At 42.5% G+C, this 26,446-nt stretch overlaps 1 protein-coding gene and 1 non-coding gene across 5 annotated transcripts in view; one reads left to right on the top strand and one right to left on the bottom strand.

The window, feature by feature from the left end:
* Positions 1–25,339, bottom strand: part of MARF1 (meiosis regulator and mRNA stability factor 1) — a 40,688-nt gene extending 15,349 nt beyond the window's left edge. Inside the window, exons 1-19 of one of the 4 annotated variants that reach the window (XM_036825328.1) lie at positions 25,212–25,339; positions 20,994–21,195; positions 18,174–18,857; positions 17,243–17,417; positions 15,931–16,157; positions 14,737–14,854; positions 14,005–14,177; positions 12,073–12,498; positions 11,721–11,878; positions 11,474–11,632; positions 9,920–10,109; positions 9,024–9,202; positions 7,466–7,546; positions 4,664–4,900; positions 4,415–4,534; positions 3,532–3,710; positions 2,020–2,240; positions 1,070–1,212; positions 378–511 (exon numbers count right to left, since the gene is read on the bottom strand). In XM_036825328.1, the coding sequence (XP_036681223.1) occupies positions 378–511; positions 1,070–1,212; positions 2,020–2,240; positions 3,532–3,710; positions 4,415–4,534; positions 4,664–4,900; positions 7,466–7,546; positions 9,024–9,202; positions 9,920–10,109; positions 11,474–11,632; positions 11,721–11,878; positions 12,073–12,498; positions 14,005–14,177; positions 14,737–14,854; positions 15,931–16,157; positions 17,243–17,417; positions 18,174–18,857; positions 20,994–21,137 (3,748 nt within the window). In that variant the 5' untranslated portion in view covers positions 21,138–21,195; positions 25,212–25,339. Of the gene's footprint in view, positions 1–377; positions 512–1,069; positions 1,213–2,019; positions 2,241–3,531; positions 3,711–4,414; positions 4,535–4,663; positions 4,901–7,465; positions 7,547–9,023; positions 9,203–9,919; positions 10,113–11,473; positions 11,633–11,720; positions 11,879–12,072; positions 12,499–14,004; positions 14,178–14,736; positions 14,855–15,930; positions 16,158–17,242; positions 17,418–18,173; positions 18,858–20,993; positions 21,196–25,211 lie in introns of all 4 variants that reach the window. The other 3 variants (XM_036825325.1, XM_036825326.1, XM_036825327.1) reach the window with 3 other exon arrangements.
* LOC118882111 lies at positions 21,286–21,412 on the top strand. Its single transcript, XR_005016666.1, has one exon. It is a non-coding gene; the product is annotated as a small nucleolar RNA SNORA25 (small nucleolar RNA).
* Positions 25,340–26,446: the final 1,107 nt, after the last annotated feature.

The following is a 26,446-nucleotide window of genomic DNA, read 5'->3' on the forward strand; positions in this document are numbered from 1 at the left end:
TCCTTCTCAAGTGTGTTACCTCAGAGTTAAAAAAGAAGAGACAAGCAACAGTCACGGTAACTGACTCAAGTGGATAATTACAGCATAAACAGCCAGAGGCAGGCTGAAGGAGGCATTTTCAGAAAGTGCTGGTTATGCCCTTTTTTCCCCTTAGAGTGAATTCTGAAAAAATAGCCTGGTTTTCTTCTTGACAAGTGGCTTCCCCACTCTGAGGACGCTAGGATCCACTGCCTGGCAGAGCCGTTTTCACACTGCACTTTCCATGGAGTCTTCAGGAATCACAGAGAAGGAGGGGGAAAGTGCATCCCTTGTATGATTCCATGTTAAAATGACCACTGAGACAGACAACTTTCTTCCAGCAAATTTAAGTCACATACCTCTTTTGGGGATACAAATCACCATTTCATTATCTTGCTGGGACAAGCAGATGGTTGTGTCTGGAATCTCTGATACGATATCAATCAACTCACAAACACCATATTCGGTGACATCCCAGTCCTTTGAGAAACACCTAGGTTTTAACCATGGAAATGGATGAAGAATGAGAAGTAGCACTTGCCAAAATAATTTATAAGTTTTCCAAAAGAATGCTAAACGGAGAAGTTAGATTATTTTAAATTTGGGAGAACAAGTGTTTTAAAATATTTGCTTTCATTTTTAAAAGAAATACCATATGCTAACACATATATGGAATCTAAAAAAAAAAAATGGTTCTGAGGAACCTAGGGGCAGGACAGGAATGAAGACGCAGCTGTAGAGAATGGACTTGAGGACACGGGGAGGGGGAAGGGTAAGCTGGGACAAAGTGAGAGAGTGGCATGGACATATATACACTACCAAATGTAAAACCGATAGCTAGTGGGAAGCAGCCACATAGCACAGGGAGATCAGCTCGGTGCTTTGTGTCCACCTAGAGGGGTGGGATAGGGAGGGTGGGAGGGAGGGAGATGCAAGAGGGAAGAGATATGGGGATATATGTATATGTATAGCTGATTCACTTTGTTATACAGCAGAAACTAAAAAAAAAATTAAAATTTGCTTTCATTTTTTTCCCTTCTCATCAACTCACCAATGATAAGCCTGCGCGAATTCTCTCACAATGACTTGTTTGCTGGCTTGGGATTTGAGAAGTTTTAGTAAATCCTGAGTAAAGCGCTTCACCTGGGCCCTGTGGGTAAGGGTCAGCAAGCGTTTGGAGCCCATTCCAAGAATCTGCAAACCAAACACTTTGGTTATTTATACTCATGAGACCCTGGCAGATCCTGACTTTCTTTTTGATGGTGCTCTCTCTCTCTCTCTCTCTCTCTTTCTCTCGCTCTCTCTCTCTCTCTCTCTCTCTCTCTCTCGTTACCACTCTCAGAGAACAAATCCTTTTATGTATGATATCTGCATTTTGAAACACAAAGACCAACAAAATGTAGGTGTCAGAATGAACAACTGCTCACGTGCCTGGGACCCTTTTTTTCCTCGCACACTCTTTCCTGAATAGTCATGAATACAGAAATAAAAAGCATGCTATCAGCCTGGGCCACTAATTTTGTCTCTAAAAGACAGCTCAAGTTTTGCAGGCCATTTTTACAGGCGGGAAGCTATCACGACACCTTAAGTTAACAGGCAAAGACTCCTTAGGAAGCACTGTCAGGCTCCAGCCCAGTAACTGGCCTCGAACTCCTTCGTAAGGGAAGGGAAGCCCGCGTTACAGCAGCTCCTGTGTAACAGGGAACAATTCTGGAGAGGACTGTGCTAGGAGGAAGGAGGGCAGTCTATAGAGATGAGAAGGAAAGTACTCCTCGGTGCACTTAGGAGTTCCTTTAAGTTGGAAACTCACAGCTTTCTGAAAAACTGAGAAGCCACATCGTGTATAAAACATGTGTATAAAGGAAGTTTTTACAGGATGTTTGCTCTGAGCTGACTTCTTAGGGATTAAGTTACCAGCTACCCTGTTTCTTTGGTGGAGATAGCCAAAGCCACAGAGGAACATTTCCACTGTTAAACAAATAAACTCTTAGCACTCCTTACCTGCAACACATGAGGCACTGCTTCTAACAATTCGATCAGCTTGGAATATCCATAGTCTGATACCCGGCATTGCTTTGCAAAATGATGGTGGTAAGATGGGATGAAATTACTAATCGGTATGACACAGGATGGCTGGCTCTTCAGTAAATCGATCACTTCTCTACTGAACTGGATCAGCTGGGGGTTACCCACAGGACTTTTAGAACGCAGAAGCCAAGGATCTAAATGTGCGGGGAGAAAAAAGGAACAGGCACAAGAGATAAAGCATGACTGCAGCCGATGAAAGAAAAGTAACTAACCTTGCATTCCCTTGCTTGAACTCAATAATGACCAAGCACACAAGACCAAACAGCCACTTTACTTCTCAGCTTCTAAACCCAGGTCCTCTATAACCAACAGGCTAGCCCAACTTCTTTACAGGCTGGCAAATGCTTCCCCACTACTTGTCGAAGTCAAGTTGCCAAAGCAAAGCGTGGTTCACCATAGTGTGAACTTAAAAGGGAAGTGCAGATACAGAGGTAGTTTCCAGCTTATAAACTGGTTGTATGTCAAAGATCCATTTGTAACTTGGTCACTAACATACTTTCCCACAGAAACAAAGTTATAAATGGTCATCACGCAGGTAGCCCAGAAGGGCCTAATTAACCCAGAGAGGGGCTGCAAATGTCTGGGAAACTATGGAAAGCAGTGATGTAAAACTAGCATGAGATAAAACTAAGAAACAGGTTTTTACAGTTATCTTGAATGTTCACCTAATTAAGAAGTTTTCATTATTTTATTTATAAAAGCATAAATAATCAGATGGAAACCTTTACAAGGGGACAGCAGGCTAAGGACACAGGAGAAAGGAGGGAGCAGCGTAACAACACAGGATGGGGAGGGTGTAGGCCTGAGGGGAAAGGCAGGAAGAAGCTTCGGTACAAACAGAGCTCCCTGGTTATCCTCACCTTTCTTCCTACAGGGCAGGGGGAGGTGGGAGGAGAAGAGGATGAGGAGAAAAGGAGGAAGTGTTGGGGGCCAAAGAGAAGGGAGAGTCGATATGAAGGCAACAATTCACAGTGCTGTGCACAAGTAGCAGGACTAGACACCTGCAACTCAGGGGGTGCCAGAGCTCAGAAACTCATCCAAATCTCGGTTCAAATATCCCAGTCCCTTACATTTAGAGTTAAATCTATTTTCACATTGATCAAAGTCATAAATGTTGATCAAAATAAATTTCCAAAGTAAATAGTCAGACATAGTTCCTTCAAATAGCTGAAACTATTTTTAAAGGGCAAGCCAAAAAAGCTTTACAAAATTAGATAACTAGAGAGACTTGTAACTGTGGAATTTGGATTTTAAATTTTTTAATAATCTATGCTGGTACTTTCCAAAAGTCTAGCTCTGCCAAACCTTCAGCACTTTAGAGTTTTTAAAAGATCAAAGGAGACAACCACGGTGCTTTATGACAGGCAACTAGTGCTGCTATTTAAGAGAAAAGCCAACAGCCTGGACCAAATACCTGAAACCTACCTGTGTTTGGAGGCGGGGGCTTGTTGTGAATCCACTTAACTACTTTGACGCCATTCTGTGCAGTGGCGATGTTCACACCTGGCACGCAGGTGACGAGGTGTTCCAAGGGAACACCCCCGCCACGGTCTTCCTGCACTACTTCTAGCTCACCAAACTCTGCGGCATAACAATCTGGAAAACTGAAGTGGGGGGAAAAACAGGTTAATTAAAATAATGGAAAAGCAAAGCACTTGCCAAACAAACGCCTGCCTTTATTTTAACACATCCATTAATAAATAATTTCTGTTAAGATGCCCATGATCTGGGTTTGAAAGTTAAATTAAGGTCCTAGAGAGGCAATCACTGTGGCATTTCTCTCTTTGATGCATTCTGACAGTACCAAAAATTCCTGGGCAATTTTCTAGCAGAGGGGGTTAAAAATATGGCAACAAGGTTGCAAGTTCAATCTCCTCTAACATATCGGTTTGGTGGCTTTAAGGCAACTTGGTTCTGTGTTGGCCCCTCTATTAAGCCTACCACGTGGCCCATGGTGTGGCTGAAAGGACTTCTGAATACTTGTCTCCTACAAACGTTGAAATCTACAACTATTTGAGACCGTGCACTCTCTCGTAGTACTTGTGCACAGCACTTCCAATAATCTTTTCTCTGTGGAGAAGAATCTGCCCTATTCATGCTGATGTTTCTAAAATTCAGCACAAACACAATTTCTTGTTGAAATATCGAGTGAATGGATCCCATTTCAGATACACTTCGACTACAAGTGGTAGCTAAAAACGTTAGGCTGAAGCCTGGTACAGTGCGTGCTTGGGGAGAGGTGCAGGCAGGTGGCGGACTTTCTATAAAGAGGAGGACTAAGGCATCACAATGGCTTTGACACGGTCACCTTAATAAAGGCACGGTGCCCTCGTGTGTCTGCAGAAGACTATGAACCTGGGGCGCGAACGTCTTCAGCGAGAGAATCACAAAAGGAATCTTGTAAGAGTCTGGATCAAATTCATGTTCACTGCCGAAAAGAGAACAAAACAGATAGTTGACATTTCTCAGTGGTCTAAGACGTTCCCAAGGTAATTCTAAGAGATGCTCCACGACCTTTTACAAAAGGATTACTTCTCAAGGGAAATGGGCAATCTACCTGAAATCCTTATTGGGACAGTGCTGCCTGCAGACAGGCTCGTGATATTCTAACTCTTCAAATATAATTGGGCTGCAGTTTGTTGAGGAGCCGTCATGTGACTGGGAAGACCCCAAGGGGCTCTGGCGGGCCTGACTGCTGGGTAAGAGACACACCAGTCTGCCATTTCCTTGTTCACGGATTGCGACTGTGTCTGTTAGTTTATACAAATCTGACACATTCAACCTGTGTCCAAACCTAAAAGCAAGGAAAGAGAGAGATGCTGACTTAAAGAGAACGTTTTTCTTTGTACAGAAATTCCTGACCTGTTTAGATAAAGCTCTATAACCAAGAATGGATCCCCTGTCTCTTTGAAAAGTAAAACTGGGATAATTCTACTATAAATTTATTCACCATCAAACCAGCGATGCTTGGCACTCCTTCCAGTCATCCCTGGCCCATTGCCCATTACAGTGATTATATATATCATTTGGTACCTAGCCTCCGACCCCACACAGTCTCTGTAAATGCCTCACCTAATTTTCTGAGACGGAAAACTATCTGCCATGACCCATTTCACCTTGGCCTCCCCTTCACTTCCAAATCCCTCTCTATTACTTCTCACCATCTCTGCTCCTCTCCCTCAGAAGAGGTATACCCCTTTTCAGCTAACCCTATGCTTCAGCCCCCTGACCTACACTAGACTGGACTCCCCAGTCACCACCCTGACTTGTGTCTTTCATACTTGGAGCTTAAAGGCACAGGATCTGAAGACAGACCGATTTGAGTTCATATCCTGGCTCAACCTATGTGACCTTAGTCAAGCTATATAACCAATCTAGGCCTCAGTTTTCCCATCTGTAAAATGGGGTGACAATCCCTACCTCACAGGGTTGACGTGAGAATTAAATATGGCATGTATGGAGACAGCTTAGCACAGAGTAAGTGCTCATTAAATTAAATGGAGCAGCAGAGTTAGCTGCTCCAATGGTCTCTTCCCAGTACCCTGCCTACACGCTCAGATCTCCCCGTGACCAACACCAGTCTCAAATCCCGGCCCCCACCCCCTACACTGCCCCACTCCACCTATGTCCAGTCTTCTCTGTGCTTTCACTCAGTCTGGACCTCTCGCGTCTTCCCTCTAATGGAAACAGCTGGTCTCTCAGGAGTTGCCTCTGCTGTTTCACCATCCAGTCTGCCATCCCCTTCCCTCCAGGATTTTTTCCTCAGGACTCTTCAGAGTTGGCTCTCAAGTCACCAGTGGCCTCCTCCTCCTCCACCCCAAACCTCACACCATTTTCTCAGGCCATCCCCACCCTCCTGATGACACTCTGGCCTCTGGGTTCTCACCGGCTTCCTGTCCCTGGTTGCCTTCCACCCAGTTCTGCCCTTTCTCTAGTTCTCCTCCCTCTCCTCTAAGTTCATCTGCTCCCAAGTCTTTCAAGATCATCTTTAGGCAAATAACTGCCGTATCTTCAGGGCTGACTTCTTTCCTGAGGGACTCCAAATGTGCAGAAGACCACCTGAACTCTCTGCCCAGATATTCCAATAGCCCCCTAAAACTCATATGCCCAAAGCCAAGATCAAAAACTCACTGCAACTCCTGGACATCCCTGGTGGCACAGTGGTTAAGAATCCACCTGCCAATGCAGGGGACACGGGTTCGAGCCCTGGTCTGGGAAGATCCCACATGCCGTGGAGCAACTAAGCCCACGAGCCACAACTACTGAAGCCCGCGCACCTAGAGCCCATGCTTTGCAACAAGAGCAGTCACCTCAATGAGAAGCCCACGCACCGCAATGAAGAGTAGCCCCTGCTCACTGCAACTAGAGAAAGCCCTCGCACAGCAATGAAGACACAACACAGCCAAAATTAAATAAATGAATAAAAAAAAAAAAACACACTGTAACTCCTGAACAAGCTTTCTTTATTTCTTCCCTATTTCCAGTTTAAACATACAAACTTCCTCCCAGTCACCGGGGGCAAAAAACTCAGAATCAAACCAACCTCTACTTTTTACCTTGCCTGCTACATAAAACTAGTTACCAAGTCCAATTTCACCGACATTTGAAACTTCTGTGGTGTCTAGTTCCCTCTGTTCCGACAGCTTCTGCTCAGAGCAGGGACTGGTGCACACGCTCCCCCGTGTCTCCCTCCCTCCCCCATTCACTCCAGCTCAGACACCACCACTGCCTGAAGTCTTCCCACCACCACACCTCTCCCCTCCCCTCCTTCCTCCGATACTTCAGTGGCTCCCACTATCCACGGGATAATGGCCAAGCTCCTGGTTCCTTCCACCCTCTGTAACCTCAAGGCCTTTTCTCCTTCCTACTCCTCCTTTGTAATGAGTTTCCTTTGTTCTATACAATATATGGCGAGTGTCTTTTCCCTTCCAGACGTAACAGCCCCAAAGACAAGGGCTGTCTTCCCAGCTCTGCACCCTCCACAGAGCCTTTCGTTCCACTAGTACTTGTTGAGCATCTACTGAGCACTGGGCATTGAAGACATGGTGCTAGGTCAGACCCAGTGCCTGCTGTCCTGGAGCTTACAGTCTAGAAGGTGCTCGAAAATGTTCATACAATGAATAACAAAACTCATCAGCCAAGTGGAAAAGATGAAAGTACAGCTTTGGGGACTGAGGTCTAAATTTGCTAAAAATGAAAGACGTTCTTCAAAGGTGTGTTAAAACTGGAATTTCAATCTGAACACCACTGTCTTGGTCTTATTTCCTCTGCTAGTTCCTTAAGAGCTGCTACCAGTTTTATGCATGGAAGTCACCCATCAGTACTGGCTGGAGCAATGAAAAAAATAACCCTCACTTACTTTTTTTCATAGATATCTGTAAATTTAAAAAGAGGCAGACAACAGGCGGGAGCATCCTGAAGAATGGACATTGTTTCTGCACTGCAAGAAAAAAGTTTAGTCCATTAGAGAACAGACGACTTCCTCTCCGTTCCAAGTTGTATTTTAAAAACAGAGTTCATAAAATTGATGAACAAAATGTGTATGCAAAATAAACATACCCATTTATATCTCAGAGTTGATCTTCCAGAAAAACTTAAACAACGGACTTCAGGAACAAGGCAATTAAAGAATATTTAGTCACATATACTGGGATTTTTATCAGACTCAAGCATAGGGCTTTGCACACCTGTGTATCAGAAAGACACTGACTACTCACTGAGACACTTTATTAATTCAGAGCTAAGGGCAGAAGAGCTTGACTGTCTCCTGCCACAGCGCAGTTCTATCAGACAGATGGGCGAGGAATCCCCATAGTTGAAGATACACAACTGAATACACTGGTTAAGAGTGACTGGCTTTAAGCCATAGGATTATGGATGATTTTTTTGTCTCCTGCTTCTTTTATGTTTCTGAAATTTCTAAATTATCTTTAATGAGTATTATCTTTATTCCAGGAAATTAAAAAATAACTTAAAATGATGGTGAAGTTTGACTTGCGTATGTTATGAAATGATCATCACAATAAGTGAACATCCATCATCTCATATAGATACAAAATAAAAGAAAAAGAATTCTTTTCCTTGTGATGAAAACTCTTAGGATTTACTCTCTTAACTTTCATACGTAACACACAGCAGTGTTCATTATATTAATCATGTGGTACATTACTCCCCTAGTGCTTAGTTATCTTATAACGGGAAGTTTGTACCTCTTGACTGCCTTCATCCAATTCCTCCTTCCCCCATACCCCACCTCTAGTAACCACAAATCTGATCTCTTTTTCTATGAGTCTGTTTGCTTGTTTTCTGAAGTATAATTGACCTATAAACAGTATGTTAGTTCCTGGTGCACAAATCATTATGCTGTCTGTACACCTTAAACTTACAGGGTGCTGTGTGTCAAAAGCATATTATGAATAAAACCATCACTAGATTCCTAAGATTAGTCTAGTCGTAACGCAGACCTATGGGGCTGGGTGTCTATGTGACATTAAAGATGTATCTGCAAGTTGAGAGCTTAGAGCTTTGTAGATCTACCTATTATAGACAAATCCACCTTCTACTAAGATTGGAAGGTAATATTTCAGACTTTCTAGGCTTATAAACTTTTATTGTAGAGGCCTACTATTTTTAGAACCTGTTCTGGATATGTGGCATATTATTTTACTCCTAAGTGCCTGCCAAGTTTAAGCTGTACTTCATCTTTGATTAATGACTTGAACGAGGGTAAATTATTCTAGCTAGCTTATTTCTAACTTCTACCTTATTTCTAACTCTATCAAGGGAGAAAAAGCATTACTGCATATGTGATCATCACAAGAGGGTTGGGAATGGGATAAAATCTATTTTTATTATTTCTAAATTGTTTCTGGGCCAAAATGTTATTTCCTGAAATAAATGGCTTGTTTGTTCTTTACCTCAGTAAAGAGAGTGATTTATTAGCAGCTCCTGTGGCAAGTGAGACCAGGATCTTCTTGCTGCCAATCTTGTATCTGTGGAGGCTATTCACCGCACTGATTGCTTCTTGTAAGTTTTCCATCTGAACAACAGCTTTGAGCTGATAATCTGTATGGGGGCTGAGCTCAACACTCTTCACCTGCAGCAGTAAAAAGGAAAACAGAATGCTGATCCACCCAGAACCTTGTCCTCTTAAAACTGAAGGTGAATCACTAAGCAACTGGTTTGTGGACTTCAGTGCTGCCGTGAGGGAACCTGTCTGAACTGTGCACTTCCGCTGACCAGAACCTAAGTGAGCTAGGATGGGTGACCTTCAGGGATGTGACATCAGACTAGCCTGCCTTGTGCTCTGGCACACAATGCTCTCCAAGGCAGGCTTAGGGGTCAACACGTGCAAGGAGTCTTTTGCGTCTTCTCCAGACCCTGCCAAAACCTGGGGCATAGCCATCTTAAGTTTCAGTAAAAGGTGCATTTTTAGCAAATTGCACCCAAAAACTGAATCAGATACCGTAAGATATTAACAAAAACAGCCAACATCATTTTAGAACCCTATTTCTACATTTTAGCAGCCAGAGCTAACTAAAACCCATCAGTGTTTTATTTCCCAAAGAGCCACTTAAATCCCTGCCCATGACCATAAGTGCTTCTCTGCCAGGCTTCTTGCTCTCTTGGGCTGTGTCCTAAAAACAGAATACACGGCACCACCATGAGCAGGCCAGAGGAAAAAGGAAGGTGTTCAAACTCGTTGAGTGACACTTACACCCTGCCTGTAGTTATGTATGCTGAGTTAAGTGCACTCAACTTGAATGCCAGGCAAGGGGTAAAACAAAGGCAAGAACAAGAGTGAAAAGGTTACCTTGCCGTGTCTAGAAAACGCTTCCTGCATGAGCTGCTGCAGCTCCTTCCGGGACAATCTGTAGTCTAGGTTGCTGATCTGGATGTCAGCACCATTTGCAAATGGGTCTGGGCAGTCGGCACCAATGCTCGAATTTGCAGCGTTGAAAGCAAGTGGGGATGCTCTGTTTAAGAGGTTTGGAGACATACTCCTGCTTAAAACATACATAGGTTATTTTTAAAAACTTATTCTATTTATTCAGTTTATGCCATTTAGATTTTGTTTGAAGCTATATAAAAACAGCTTCCCGCAATACAATTTGGTTTTCAAATGTTTTTTTATCTTAAACACGCACTGATTTACTCATTGTCAAAAATACGACCTGTTGACTACCTTATAAACAGCAAATAAATTACTCAATATCAAATAATTCTTTTATTGGATTATTTAAAGCTAACGGCAGAAATTACAGGCAGGCCTAATGAATTAATTTTCCACTTTGTGCATTTATTCTTAGGACACTGAGCATTTATTCTTAGGAAATTAGCTTGCGCTATCAATGTAAATCATTTACCTCCCCCTGGCTCTGAAAAAGCCAGATATTCTTTATGTGTGTGTATGTATATATATATATATATATATATATATATATATTTTTTTTTTTTTTTTTTTTTTTTTGGCTGCGCCATGTGGCTTGTGAGATGTTAGTTCCCCGACCAGGGATCAAACCCGGGTCCTCGGCAATGAAAGCATGCAGTCCTAAGCACTGGACCGCCAGGGAATTCCCAATATATTTTTAAAATATAAAGACATTTTATTTGATTTATTTTTTGGCCGTGCCACACAGCATGTGGGATCTTAGTTCCCTGACCAGGGATTGAACCCACGCCCCCTGCAGTGGAACCACAAATCTTACCCACCAGACCACCAGGGAAATCCCAAGCCAGATATTCTTGCTCATATATTGCGGCCCTTCTCCACGTAAGGAAATCTTTTACGTGAGTTTGTACATGTCATTTGACAGGTCCAAAGTCATGTTCTATAGTGAGTCTTCACCAACTCAGCAGAACAAATACAATGCTAGAAGGAGCTCATGGGATGCATGAGCTCCTTCTGTTTTCCAAGCTTCACGAATTACTTGGAGTCTAGAAAGCTTAAGTAAGGTCGGTGTTAAGGTGGTTTACAGAGACCCTCGTTCCTCAAACAGCTTCCTATAATTACCCCACGAATAAGAATAACCAATGCGTGTCAGTTTGGGCCTCTTCCTCAGCACGATGAAGCCATGAGGACATGGTAAGAACATAATGTGCCTCCCATCACTGCCTAAGGACTCCAGGACAGGCTTCTCTCTCTGACCTCGGCTTACCAAGACTCCCACGTGGAGGAGGGAGAAACAGCAAGAATCACTGCCCCCAAATGTTAGCTATCGTTATCAGTGGAAAAGGGGACTGGCAGAGGAGGGGTGGAAGATTTCTCTTTTAAATATGCACTTGTGTATTGCTTGAATTCTGTTAAACATTATTTCATAACCCCTTCTACTGCACACAACCACTCCATGGATCAAGAACCACTCACCGAGAAGACCAAGACTGAGGCGTGAGCAGAGGACCCACTTGCCTGGATGCGATCAACTTGCTAAAAGCAGACGGGTAACTCACTTGGAACAGAGTCTCCTCTTTATCTTTTTTCTCTACAGGAGAACTGGTAACACTGCGGGTGCTGAGGTTCTCTTTTCTAGTGGAGGGAAACATTGCAGGGAAGAGGTCACTTATTTTCCTTCACATCATGACAAGCAGCTACAAGGGAGAATAACGGAACCTACTTTGGATTGGTTTTGTAAACGGATTCTGCCACCCCCAAGGTTTTAGGTGTGGGCGCTGCAGCACTTGAATTTCTGTGAGGAGGTGCCACCGGCCTCAGGTGGCCTTGCTGGGGCTCACTGCTTCGAGTGCCAGTCTTCGACTCCATGCGGCATAGCTCCTTAAAACAGACAGAGCAAGGGAGTTTAACAGTTAAGCCCCCAAGATGTGTCAGACCTTGTACAGGAAACACTTGACTTTGAGTATCCTCGAAAATGTAGAAAAGGACACACCAAAAGCAAGCGAGCATATAAAACAGAGACCAAGAAAGCAAACCTACCATAAACTTCAGAAAGCAAGAGGTATCACAATTACCTGTAAACTTTTAACATTGGTATTTTTGGTAGCAGATCCAGAATTTGCCTGCGACCCTTTTCCAGGTGCGGCTTTGGCACTGGAAGATGGTTCACTTGTATCTTTGATGAGGCACAATTTTGGATTCTTAAGTTTTTTGGGAGACTTCGCTTTATCAGCAGTTGCATTTGAACTCTTTGTTTCACAGAGTTCTCCACTTTTTGGAGTAAATGACACGATGATCCTATTACCAAAGACATCTTCATTTTCCATTCGCTTCAGAGCCCGTTCTGCACTATCTCGGTTTATGAAGCGGAGGATTGCGCTGCAGCCTGTGATATTTAGCACTTTCCCGCCACAATTATCGGACAGGCGTCTGAGCCTGTTGCTGATGCTCTTGCCATCTTTATTTGCTGGTAGGTTATAAACATAGAGCAGAGTGTGGCACTGTTGATACAGAGGAAAAGTGTTACAGTGGGTGGACTCGAGGGCACACATTCAATTACAAACAAGAAGAACAATGAGTGATCTCCAAACTTTAGCTAGCAACCTTGGAGGGGAGATAACAGAGATTTCCACGGGAGAGGGTAAACTTACTTAGACTGAAAAACATGGAAAAAGAGAAGTGTATCTAAAATTATCACTCTGGCGAATGAGAAAAAAATATGTGGCAAGATCGAATGTACTGAATAATCGGTCTTTTTTTTTTTAATCATAAGGAATAAGGATCTCTACAGTGGGCAATCTCTCACCTAAAATACTACAATTGACTTAAAGGCCTTCTGGATTAAAAAAGTGAGTGCCAAACACAAGCGGAAGAGAGGAAATGTAGCTGTAGCCAAAAGACTAAAAACATAATGAAGAACAACAAAAGTGAATCAGCAGAGCAGCTCCAAAGCCTTAAGTAGGGCCTATGTATGTTATTCCTTGGGCCAGACTCTGGTACCCCCAACTGCGGATTATCCTTAGCATGTGTTCAATCTCTGGCCAGGCTCTGATCTCATTGGGTATCAGGGAATGCAGTGGGGCCAGCAATGCAAGTGCCTGAATCTGGGGTTGGGGGGGGCAGTCGCGGTTCTGCTGCCATCGTGCTGTGGGACCTCCAGCGGCTTGCTTTACTTTTTCTAAGTGCTGACTTCCTCCTCCCTAAAATGAGGAGGTTGGGTGAGATCATTCCTAAAGTGCTTCTGTAACTCTAAAGTTATTAAAATATGTTAAAACTGCATTTCATGAATGGGATTGCCCACCCTTCTGGACCATCCACACTATAGCTCCTCTCCGTTATTATTGTTTAAAAGTTGCACATATAGTCTCCAGACAGCTTAAACACAAGCTCAGTGTTGCAGTAAACATTCTTATCCTAAACAAGACTATGAGAAATGCTCAGCCTGCTGGAAACACGTGCACTTTCTCCTGTCAAGTGGCTTACCAGGCTACAGGTGTAGCGACCACTACTCCTCATTGTGCCCATGCATGCCAGGGACCACAACCATAGAAAACAGGCTCAGAGGCCTGCTGGAGCTTCAGGATTAAGTGCCACAACTGTACAATCACTCTGCTTATTTGACTCCAACCACACCAGTATGTGCAAACCATCATCATATTCTTTACACTTAAAACCTGGAAGCAAAAAGAGTAATAACTCTCATTCCATTACTTCCATCCCCCTGGCACAAAACATTGCTAGCTTTGGAGACACTGGCAAGTGGTTGTCAGTAAGGTAAATCTAAAAGTCAGTTCCCTATGACATTTTGAAAAAAATAAAAGCAAAATGCATGCATGTCAATTCTCTGTATATCTGTAAGAGAAGAAAGTTTCTAGGCCTGTTTCAAAATCTGGCCAGCCTATTACGAAGAACAGCCTCACCTGGGCTTGCAGACCCCTTATGAAGGGCTGTCTTGAGCCTCTGTAATCTCAACCAGAATATGGCAGAAAGAACACAAACCCACTTACTGGCATTTTTACTGGTAACCTGGGGGGCAGGTCGGAAATGAATTCTTCAAATCTGATCAGCTCATTAGCATGGTGCAGCAGTGCTTCTGAGGCCTGGTTTTTATGGACCAAAATTATGTGGAAACCATGCCTGTGTCTCAGGTCACTAAGTTCCAATGCGAAATTGACATCAGCTGAAAGACAAGGTACAGCCCAACCCCCATCCCCAAACATTAGAAACACCTGACAGAGAGAGGTAACTCTAATGACATCTACTGAGAAGGAAGGAACGGCAGGATTGTATTCTAAGTTGCCACCCCCACCCCTTTCTAGAACAGGAACGCATTTCGTATCAGAAGAATTAACATGGTAAGACAATTTTACGTATACTTATACTGAACCCCAAGACACGTTACTTCCAGTAGTAAAAAGGAGCAAATGTTAATAGTCTGAGGAGCCCCAACTTCATCTTAGATTTTTAAAATTAGCAATACGGGGCCCCCAGGATTAAAAAAATTACATTTTCTTTAATAAACTTGGCCCCGCAAGAATCCTTAATCAAGTTCCAAGGAGAAAAATACAGAAATCCAGGTAGACCCATTTTTTTTTCTAAACAGTTTTCAAAGATAAGCATAAAATGTCCTATGTATTTCAGCGTCTTTGGGGGCACATTTTACTTTAACATATTTTGGTTTCTATGATAATTCACACACAGTGAGTTTAGCTGAAATTAGCAGATGTTTCTACACTTACTTGACACAAGAACCACAGTGGCGGGAGCAGTGTGAGTATTTGCAAACCTTCGGAGGCTCTGGCGGAGCTTGTCGTCAGCAGCGTTCTTTGCAGTAGCATTGATGTGGGCAACGGTTACCTGCATTAATTTATAATAAGGACAAATGAGAAAGAGCTGAGGTTAGAAAATCACTACACATTCTGCCCGCCTCTTAATAGACAGTTCTTGAGGAAACTTTTATTATTACTGCCACTTAGGAATGGAAAAAAATTACAGTCAAATCTCAGTAATTTCAACTTCAGTTCTCCAGACGAATTAACTGGGACCATTATTATCTCTAGTTTCATCTCTAATCTTCTGCTTTTTCACTTCATCCATCCCCCTTTCAGAAAATAAAGAAAAGAAAGTGAAATGTGAAGTAAATTAGCTCTCTCTAGTATCTTTTGCCAACAATTTTGTGGGTGGCAGAGGTATGATATATAATTAAGGTATTTGGGGCTGTATTTGATGTCATTTCTATTCGTCGTCTATGGCTTCCACCATCAGGTGGTGGAAGAGGAGAGGCATCTGTCCCTAAGGGAGCTAAAATGTGTTTATTCCTGTGAAAACTATCAGGCTCACATTAAAGTCTCCAAAGGAAGGAAAGGTTTGAGAGGTGCCTCAACTATATACAATACAAAATAGGATTTATTAGTTTTTACAAGGAACAGAACTATATAATTTTAGGCAGGAATATGGCATATCAATGGAATTACTTGTCTGAAAGTCAAAAGAACTTGATTCTGGTTCCAGCTGAAGAGAACAGACTTTGGGGTCAGACAATCTGGATTTAAATCTAAGCTCATCCACTTACGGCCATATGATCTTAAAAAAGTTGCTTCACCTCTTGGGCCCTTTCATTTGTAAATTCCATATAATAAATCCTATGAGCCTTGTTCACAAAGCAGTTATGAAAATCAAAGGAAATGATACATATGTAACCACTATACTAGGAAAGCACTAGTCACATATAAGCAGCCTTGCTGAAAGATCAGACATGATTAAATGATTTTTAGTACCTAATTAAGAAATAATCTTTTGCTGTTTTCCTTTATTTACAAACTTAGCACAAATGCATATTATTGAACAGATTTTCAATTAGAATTCTTAAAAAGAAATCACACGTGCTTATTCTTCTACCAAAATAGATAAAAATTCTTTTTTTTTTTTTTTACCTGGCAATTATTCAGCTCTTGAATAACTTCTTTGTTTTCTTTACTGATGTCACACACACAAATGAATTCTGCTTCTCTGTGGCCTTTAAAGAACTTCTCACGAATTCTCTGTACAACTGCAGTAGCTGAGCGGCCAGAGGGGACTGAGCAATTTTCAATATCCCAAAAAACTCCAATGGGGGGTAAGTTTTCTAGCACCTGTCCGGCTAGTGCAACTTCTGGTGACCCTTAAGAAATGTTAACATTTTCAATTACACATGGTAAAAAAGAGGTAAGACATTCAAATAAAAATAACAGGTAGCTACCTCTCATTCTTAGGGGCAGGAAAATGAAATTATTGACTGATGTTAAATTTAAGGATACCAACCTCAATGGCTGGTCTAATAAGACAAACAACCCCAAGCTGCCATAGTATCTCTAAGTGATTATTCCTATTTTTCAGGAGAGAACAAATCTAAAGATCAAGTCACTTTAAGCCCACAATAAATCCATCACAAAGCATGAGTCACTCTCACACTGACCAGTTATGCTCCTCTGAACACTAACACATAGGTGAATGGACGCTGCAGCTCTGAGACCTGATCTTCACGCTCCTCCCACACTTGTCTACCGACTCAGTGTGGGAGAACAATGAAGAGAAGACGAACGGTGAAGTTGTTATCATCCTTGATTTTATTTTATTTATTTTTAAAGCACATTTGTTTGTTTGTTTGTTTCTGGTTGCGCCACAGGCCTTGCTGGATCTTAGTTCCCTACCCAGGGATCCAACCCGTGCCCACTGCAGTAGAAGCTCGGAGTCCTAACCACTGGACCGCCAGGGAATTCCCTTGTCCTTGATTTTAAATGATTTTTAACACTGCATTAATATCTGATTCAAATTTTTAAAAAATGTTTTTTAAAGATAAAATATATCAATTACTTTTTGGGGAAATAATCTTAGGTTTTCAAATACTGTTTTGCATCAGCCATTGCTAAATCTTTCTAAATACTAAGTACGTCTAGGGAGCATACAACCAACAAGTGTGATTATGAACCTAAGTTGACACCAAGTCCCTTCCAGCACTTACTTCTCCTAATATACTCCTCGTTTTACTATACACAGCTTCCGGTCTCAAATAGCGTCAGCCCAACATTAATGGCAACTGACCTATTGGTCTATAAGGATAAAAAGATTTTTACCAAGAGATGGAAATGGAGACTCATACACAGTAGCTTTAGAACCACAAGGAATCTTTTTAAAGGCGATTAAATGCAGTGTTAGTATCAGGTATTGAAAACTAATATGCACATTTTACACCATACTGTCATTTACCAAATTTCGAAGCAGCTTTGCCTAGACTGGTCGCCAATAACAACGTGGTCTCCTTCCCTGTTCCTTTGGTTCCACAGCCATTACACAGAGGAATAGTAACAGGTGCAGTTTGAGTATTTGGAGGTGGTATATTTGGCCAGACTTTAGCAGCATCAATTATACTATTTCTTGCCGGCTGTTTTAAAATTTTTTTAAAAAGAGGAGGAGGTTTCAGATACATTATTTCAGAACCTAGAGTTACACATAACAACTGAAAACACATTCTAAGTGTTTCTCCTTTCCACCTGCTAACCTCTGATAAAACGTATTTTCAAATCACCCTTCCCAGAACTATCAGCTACCAATGCATAAACTCACTTCCAAAGTGACTTGAAATGATCAGGAAGATATTCACATGATCAGACCTTTACATTCTGGGCCATATGTCTGCTACAGTGGAGACCCTCAGACACACTTTACATAAAAGGAAGTAACGTCTTTACTTGAACACTGGGTGTGACTGAGGCCAAGTTTCAAGTTCCCCAAATTATTACAAAGGGACAACATGCAGTTTTACAAGAATGGGTCCATGTATCAGGTGAGTGTTAGCTATAAGAAATCACAATTGTGCTCTAGCCTTTAAAGACAGAACAGAACACGAGGCTTTGCCAAGCTAGGTTCACATGTTAAGAAATAGATTTATTACAGGAGACTCTAAGAGCATAAACTAAATAATTACTCTGCACTTTTTTGAATGGTCCCTCCCATTTTACCCTTTCCTTTCTTTCAGGACCAGAAGGAGTTATGCTGATGGGGAGAAAGCCACATCACGAAAGAGTCTTTGACCCCACTCACAAGAAAGATTTTTTTCAAGATATATCCATTATTATTTTAAAAAAGTCATTCCTCAAACCTTAGCTGCACCCAACATAACAAATAAAAAGATACAAACCTTGTTGAGGCAGTCTTCGCAGTAAAGTGAGCCCTTTAAACAAACCGGAGGTACCACATTTAGGTGCAAAGAGTTGGTGCATAAGTGAGGCGTTAGCTCCGACTGTGAAATGTGCTCTTCCAAGTGCCCGGGAGCCCCACTTGTGAAATCAGAACAGGGGAAATAGCCAGCGGAGGAGGTGCAGCCCTGGAGAGCTGGAAACTGATGCAGCTTGTGCACATTACCATGACATGACTGGAAATGGAGCTTTCCACAACAGGGCAGGTGTTTGCAGGGAGAGAGATTACTTTCTAGACACATGCTGGGAAAGTCACTTGCAACGCTGGCCAAATTGTTCCTAGCTGAGGCACTCTGGAGTGAAGATGCAGACTGGAAAGCAAACCCTGACCCCACCTGACACGTGACTGTCCTGGTGCTTTGTGAGTCTAACAGTGCGCCTGGGGGAATCAAGCTACCAGTCCCTCCGCCACCGCCACCACCAAAACGCATTGGCGAAGTGGAGGGGTCATTAGGGCAATGGGCACAGCAGCTTACTTTGGGGACAGCTGAAAGCTGTATTTTAGGTTGCTGAAGAGAATGGATATCTGGAAGTGGGACTGCTGGAAAAAGTTTAGAGCCAGCATGAAGGGGAGATGGTACATCCTTTAATTCCACAGCAACTTTCTTGCTCTCCATGTAATCTTTCTGAGAAAAGAAAACCAGAACACAAATTAATTTTATGAGGCTAGTGACTTGGGGTTACTCACATCTGATTGCATTAAAAAATGCAAACAGTGTTCAAACCTATCTCCATCACTCCGTCATAACCACACAAAATCACAACCACAAAAACGGAATGGCAGCTAAAACCAGGAGCATTCTTCAGCAGGAGGTGAACATTGAAACAGACAACTAAAATTACGACTGTGTCCTTCCTGAATTTTAAGAGACTTGGGGAGGGGGTCTGTTTACATATTCAACAAGCCTGATTAACCATCCATGTCTCAGTGTCTTCCCTTTGATAACTTCCCCTTGCCTCTCAGTGTCTTCTGAAGACAAAATAGGTGGTATAAAAAACAACAGTCATAACAGTATTCACTAAAGACGGCTTACAAGCAAAGTGCTTTGAGGAAAATACTTAATAGTTTGTGCAGTCAGATCTAGGTGGTTTCAGTAAGGTCCTCCAGCGGAGAAGGTATCAAGCACTATCAAGCATCTGCCCAAGTGGCCCATCCATGAATAGGTCTTAAACGTGTTGCTGATGACATTTAGCAAACCCTGGGGTATCATGACCTAAAGCCATAATGCCAACAATTATTTTGTAACCAGTGGAAAGAATTAGAGTAATTAGAAAACTATCTGGGAAAAAGATAATAGAGAAATAGTTTGTCATATGCCTGTAACACAGACACATGAGGCTGGTATGTTTATAAAGGTTACAGCATTGCATTGGTGTCAGAGACCTGGGTTTGAATGTGATACTAAATAGTTTTATGACCTTGGGTAAGTGACTTAACCTAACCTCTTTATGCTTCAATTTTACCATCCTTCAACTGGGAACAACAGAATGTACCTACTACATTTGTTAGAAGGATAAAACGAAATAGTAAACATAAAGCACTCAGCAGAGTACCTGGCCACTGAAAGGGGATCCAACCAATCAACAACCTTTACTGGCTGAGCACAGGCACTATTAAGATGAAGGGGACGCCCTGATACAGTGACTGAGACATGCTCATCCCTTAGAGCACAGGAAGGTCCATCTGACTGCTATGACTTCACTCCTTCTGCTATGGGAGGGTACACTAATAAGGGAGAAATTTGGATTTTCAGTTACTTTTCCTAAAAGGGAGGTAATAGCAATGGTCTCACCAGCCAACGAGCAGTATGTTCTGCCCTCTTGGTAATTACAATTCAGGCTGGAAATTAGCTCATTGGCATTCTGATTTATATAGATCTGGCTCTTATGGGCAGGGTTATTTTGAGTTGATCTCCCTGAACGTACTCAATTCTGGGTACCACTGACAAAATCGAGATTCTGGATCTGTAAAGGTGAAAGTGCAATTCCATGTCCTGTGACTCTGTTAGGGCTAGATCTGCCACCCCAGGACCCTGCTTGAGCTGCCAGCCCTCAGTGCAAACTGTCCCTGAGGTAAAATACTTCTGAAATAACTCCAATTACTGATGCCATGCAACAAAGGTAACTATATAATGAAAAGCTGGAGAAGACAGGGAATAGATTTTTTTAAAAAGTCATTATCAATACCCTTATATAAATTCATAGTAAGGTCTCATTTAAATCCCAAGTACAATAGCAAAAAAAAAAAAAAAGTGATAACGATGAAGGAAATAAAATCAGAAAACGTCAAAATCACTATGAAAAGACAAAAGAAAAAGTTCTAGACATATTTAAATATTCAAGAGAAATCTTGAACAGAAAAAGACTATCAACAAATCCTATCAATCTTTCCTTGATTTTAAGACACAAAACTCAGAAGGCTACCGTAAAATAAAATCTATTTTGTACTTTCCTCTGGTTTTACTCTACAATGTGGATTTTGTCTTTGGAATCTGTGACTTTAATGAGAAACAAACCTTTCCAAAATTTTAACAGCACATATTTAAAGCATCTATTGTTGCTTAGTGTGGAAGTATAGGAGTTAAAAAATTGTGCCCTCATTGAGTCAGGAATTACAATAATGTGCTACAAGGAGTAATATATGCAGGATGCAAGAGAAAACTTAGCACAGACTCCAGGGAGAGAGACTGCCCCAGACCAAATGGATCTCTCATCTATTTGCATTAGGAATTTGCTATGTCCTTAGTCTTGCACATAGTTACCGTTTGGGGACTAAGTGGCAATGTTTGCTCAGGACGAGAAAAGCAATTAGAGAATTTCCAAAGCCATGGCTTAGCATCATTATCTTGTTGAAGCCATCCAAGTGTTCTACTGCAGGAGTTCTCAGTTCCGTTTCCTTCCATCATACAGCCATACAAAGTGGTTCAACATTCTTTCATCTTTCTTTTCTTTCATTCTTCCACCCTGTTAAGAATGAGATTTCAATATTATTTATTTGCATAAGTACTAATTTTATTACTGAAATCTGAGACTACAACTATATTTACGGTGTATAGGTCATTGCAAAGAGGGCTGATGGGACCAAATCCAGGAACTCTTAATGCTGTGACCAAAGACTGAGTTTTCCATAGGATGTAACAGCCACTCAGTGGTGCTATGTATTCCTGATAGAGATACAAGATTTAGCCACTCATATCCAGGATTAGTGATGTGGGAAAGTAAAAATAAATGTAAATGTCTTCCAAGTTAAAAAAAAATTATGGTGCAATGGCTCCCAACAAGTCAGATCTTAAGGAACACAAGTAGAATGGCTATCAAAGCATATTACAGCTTACTAAAATTGGTAAACTTGGTTGACTATTTATGCCTGAACCCTAACTACATCAATCTGATTTTTTTTAAAGTCTATCATCTTCCATTCCTTACGTTTCATAGGTCTTCAAACAAAAATGAACTCTGAGGGGCTTCCCTGGTGGTGCAGTGGTTGAGAGTCTGCCTGCCAATGCAGGCGACATGGGTTCGAGCCCTGGTCTGGGAAGATTCCACATGCCGCGGAGCAGCTAGGCCTGTGAGCCACAACTACTGAGCCTGCGCGTCTGGAGCCTGTGCTCCCAACAAGAGAGGCCGCGACAGTGAAAGGCCCGCACACCGCGATGAAGAGTGGCCCCCGCTTGCCACAACTAGAGAAAGCCCTCGCATAGAAACGAAGACCCAACACAGCCAAAAAAATAAAGGAAATAAATAAATAAGTCAGGAGCTCTTAAAAAAAAAAAAAAAGAACTCTGGACAAGCCCCATTTCTTTTCAGCCATGCTTGAGAGAAGTAGCCACATCTTGGACACCTGCATAACCCAGAGAGAAACCTCTCCTCTTCACTTGGCTGGAGCCAAACTCCTCCAGCCCACAGTAGACGTTTTCTATATAATATTTCTTAATTCTTCTCGACTATCCCTCCCTAAACACTCTACTTGGGAGATTCAAAAAGTTAACAGAAGACAGCGTATAATTTGAATAAAAGAACAACCACATGTCCTCACTCCCAATTATGTAAGATCATGAAACTGATTTCAGAGCAACCTATCCCACTGTGTCTTTGATATGAGTATTGAAGGTCCAAATTAAGTGACCTCTGTGGACTTTGAATTTGATTCGGCTACAGAACAAGTCGAACCAACTTCTTAGTTTACTTATTATGAAAGTGGAATCTGCTATACCACCAAAAATCTAACAGAGAAATCTCAAGTCCCAGATGTGCTCTTATCTACTCCAGAGCAACAACACTCTACAAGTCTTAAATGATACGATAAAAGCAGATCCAATCAGTAGTAGCCATTGGGCACAGAGGCAGCCTGCCAGTGGTAAGGACAAGGGAGCCTCATTTCCAAGCCCTCGCCACCATGCCCCAACCACCTCCTACTCTTACCGACAATGGCCATTTTAACATTATTAATTTATCTTTCAGAAATTTCTGGTCATATGGAGAAGAATTTCTTTTAGCTATCTCCCTGATAAGATGCTCTTTTCAAGAGATTTTAACGTCTACATAGTTGGGTGAGGGGAGAGATGACTATATAAGCACTATGTCTAAGATATAGGAAAACCAATCACAAAAAGCAAGAGTAGGCAAACTACTGCCTAAAACTACAGCCAAAACCGGCCCACTGCTTGTATTTAAATGGCCTGCAAACTAAGAATGTATTTCACATTTTTTAATTCTTGGGAGAAATCAAAACAATATTTTGTGACAAAGCTACATGAAATTCAGATTTCGGTGTCTATGACTAGTTGTATTTGAGACACAGCCAAGCTTATTGAAGTCCTATGGCTATGTTTGCACTACAATTGCAGAGTTAATTATTTGCAACAGAGACTGTAGGTCATATACCTACAGAGCCAAAAATATTTACTATTTGGCCCTTATGCGGAAGCTACAAAACTTTATTAAGTTTCAGTTTCTTCCTCTGTCAAGTGTGCCTAATTTCTCCCCTGCCCACCTGAAAGCATTACTATGGGGGAAAAAAATCAGATAAAGGACGCCACCATCTGTTTGTCTTCATCGCTGTATGGCTTGTGCCAAGCACGGCGCTCCTACATAGTATATACTAAGGAAATATTTGTTGAATGAGGGAATGAATAAAGCAGCTATTTACCTACAAAAACTGGAGCTAATCTGGAGACAGAGATGGAGTTAACTGCCACAATAATGGTAAATTATGGTACTTGTTCTTCCTATTAAATACAGACCTCATATACCCTATCTTCTCTCTAGAGCCTAAGAATTTGTGATGTTCATGACATACACAACTTCAACATGCCCTCTCAAGCCCCTTCAAGGCCAATCCTGAAAGTGAGCTAAGGTATCAAGTAAAATACAGTTTACAAAGCTTTTTTGTTTAACATTATTTATTTCCTCATTCAGCAAATATTTACTTAGTATCTACTATGTAGCAAGCCTGTGCTTGGCACAAGGGATACAATGAAGGAAACAACAGACAATGAGATCCATTTATGTCATCTTTTTTCCCACAGTAAATCTGTGAGAAAGACAAGGGAGAAATTAGCCACATTTTTACAGAGGAGAAACAGAAGTTTAATGAAATTATGTTACTTGCCCAAGATCACACAATTAGAAAGGGAAAAGAACCAAGCTTGTCCACCTCTTTCCACCACACCAAGGTACCTTTGGTATCGCTCAACACAAGCAACAGAAAGTACAAACGTATTAGCTTGTTAGTGGCCTGCACCTGGAAATTTTCCTAAATATTCCTGGGAATGACATGAAGTTATTCAGGTAGTCAAAGCAAGTTCTGTTTGATTTGAGTGGAAGTCTCACTTCCGCCATTATCTCTCAGTCTTTGAGCAATTCAGATAGTGGTTGAGAGCCCAGACTGTGACCTCAGACTGTCCTCCTATCAATCCCCAATTCTGCCGCTTCCTATCTGTGCAGCTTTGGACAACGTGCAACCTCTCTGAACCTCAGATCCCATCTGTAAAATGGGCCTGATGATAATAGTAGCACCTTCATTGGTTGTTGTTTGTATTAAATGAGACAAAGTAGAAGATTTAGCAGTGGCCTTCTCTCAACACCCAATCTAGTCCTCAACACCCCACATCACCGCATCCCATTCCTGGGCATTTCTGTTGTTTTTCATAGCTCTTTTTCCTAAAATTACCTTAGTTGCTTGCTTTTTTATTATCTGTCTCCCCCACTTAAATATAAACTCCATGATAGTACATATGGATCATGTTTTCTTATTCATTATTGTATCTCCTGCACCTAGCACAGTGTCTGGCACCCATCAACAACTGCTGAATGAATGCAAAGTTCAATAAATGCCTCAGAAGCCCATTTAGGTTTGTTTCCCTGTATGCAAAACAGAATATTTATGCTCAGAGATGTTAGAAAGTGCAAAAGATATAACTGGAAAGCTCTAGGTAATAACAGAAAGGTGCCAGGGAAACTCTAAAAGGTGTATCACAGTGTCGCAATACAATTACTGGGAGTGGTTCAAGTCCTAAGACAACTCAACGCTCTCAGTCAAGCCAGAGGCTACACCCTAGGGAGTGCTGATAGACCGAGGAGGGTGCAAAACGCTGGGGGAGGGAGGGTTGCAAAAACACCAGCCGTCCTCCTCCTCTCTTAAACTTCCAACTGTACACACTCCTCTAGAAGGGCTGCTCTCCACACCTGGAGGGCCCCAAAGGGAGGAAGGAGACAAGTGTGGGCAGGGAGCCAAACACCCCCAAAGGGCAGCAGAGGCGCTGCAATGACAGTCGTGAACTGACCCGAAAGGGAGACAACTCGAACCTTTAGCGGGGGCCTGCCCGGTGGGTCCCATTCCTTCCCCTCAGACCAGCCAACCTCCCCCACCCCGGCCGGCAACAGGCAGAAAGAGGTGACGCTCTCCCCCTCTCCAGCCTGGTGGCCCCAAATCACTGGGCGCGTCGGGGACTAGTTCCCAGCGCTGCCAGCAAACTCACCTCAGCCGCCGGCTCCACCTCCGCTCACATTCCGGCCCCACCGCCTTCCCCCCACCCCCCCAGGCCCTTTGTTTTGATTCCCGACTCCGCAGCTCCCGCCGCCGCCGCCAAGCGCACCCTCCACTTCCGCTTCCGCACCGCACCGCCCCTGTCGCAAAACCGACGCCCTTCTCTCCTCCCTGCCTCCGCCCCTTCCTCCGCCCCTCCCCCGCCGCCGCGTCCTCCGCGCGCGGGGTGTGCTGGGAACCCCGGGGGGGGCGGGGCCTCGCGGCCCTGCAGCCTCGTCAGGCTCAGTCCCCTCCCGATAAACCCCTAAATAGGGACCTTCCCGGGGGGCGACCCCGGCTTTTTTGGCGAAAACCCCCAGTTTAAGAAAGCCTTGCCGCTGGCTTATCGTTGTGGCGTGGGAAGGAACCTGAAAGCGGAGAATTAGGGTGCTTGTGAGGTGGAACCCGGGGAAAAAACCTGCCAACCGGGATTTGTCACCGTTCAGCTCTTTCGGGCTTTTGAGGGAAGGCGATTTAAAAGGGATTTTGATGAAAAACCTGATCGTTTTGGCTTTTTTTCTCTCTTACTCTTGTCACGTGATGACCCTACTTTTTTTTTTTTTTTTTTTTTTTTTAAATTACGCATATTTGCTACAGTATCCTTCATCTAGTGCAACCTAGCGGCGAGTGGAGAAAAAAATAACTGCCAACCAGGCTGCCCGCGAGGTTCTTCGGGCCGGCAGGGCGCCTCGCGAAGTTGTGATCCAGCTGGCAAAAAGAAAGCCTGTGCCAAGACTAGGCTGGATTTTGTCACCAACAATTAAGAGGTCCTCGTGACTTCAGTAAGAAAACGTGATTTTTTAAAGTCCTGGTCCAAAGCTCGTTGCAAATGAATACAACTTTTCCAGTGACCGCTTAGGCGAGCAAAAAGGAGACTTTATAGTTGCAAAAGCCATGTGAAGCCAATAACAGCTTGTGTTTTTGGTGGCTAGATTTGCCATGTTTGGGGTTTTTGTTTTTTGGGGGTTTTTGTTTTGGGTTTTTTTTGCTTCAGATTCTTTACTTATATTTGAAATTTTTAAAAAATTGTTTTTAAGTAGGCACAACGGACATTTCTGAAACTACCAGCTGCTCACTATTTCCTATTGCAAACTGGGAGAAAAACAAAGCATATATATTTTAAATCTAGACATAGTTTACGATGCAATAGCCGAATGCTACGTAAAAGATTATTTCTGAAGTTTGCTA

This window comes from Balaenoptera musculus, chromosome 15 (genome assembly GCF_009873245.2).
Source record: "Balaenoptera musculus isolate JJ_BM4_2016_0621 chromosome 15, mBalMus1.pri.v3, whole genome shotgun sequence".
Classification (NCBI taxonomy): domain Eukaryota; kingdom Metazoa; phylum Chordata; class Mammalia; order Artiodactyla; family Balaenopteridae; genus Balaenoptera; species Balaenoptera musculus.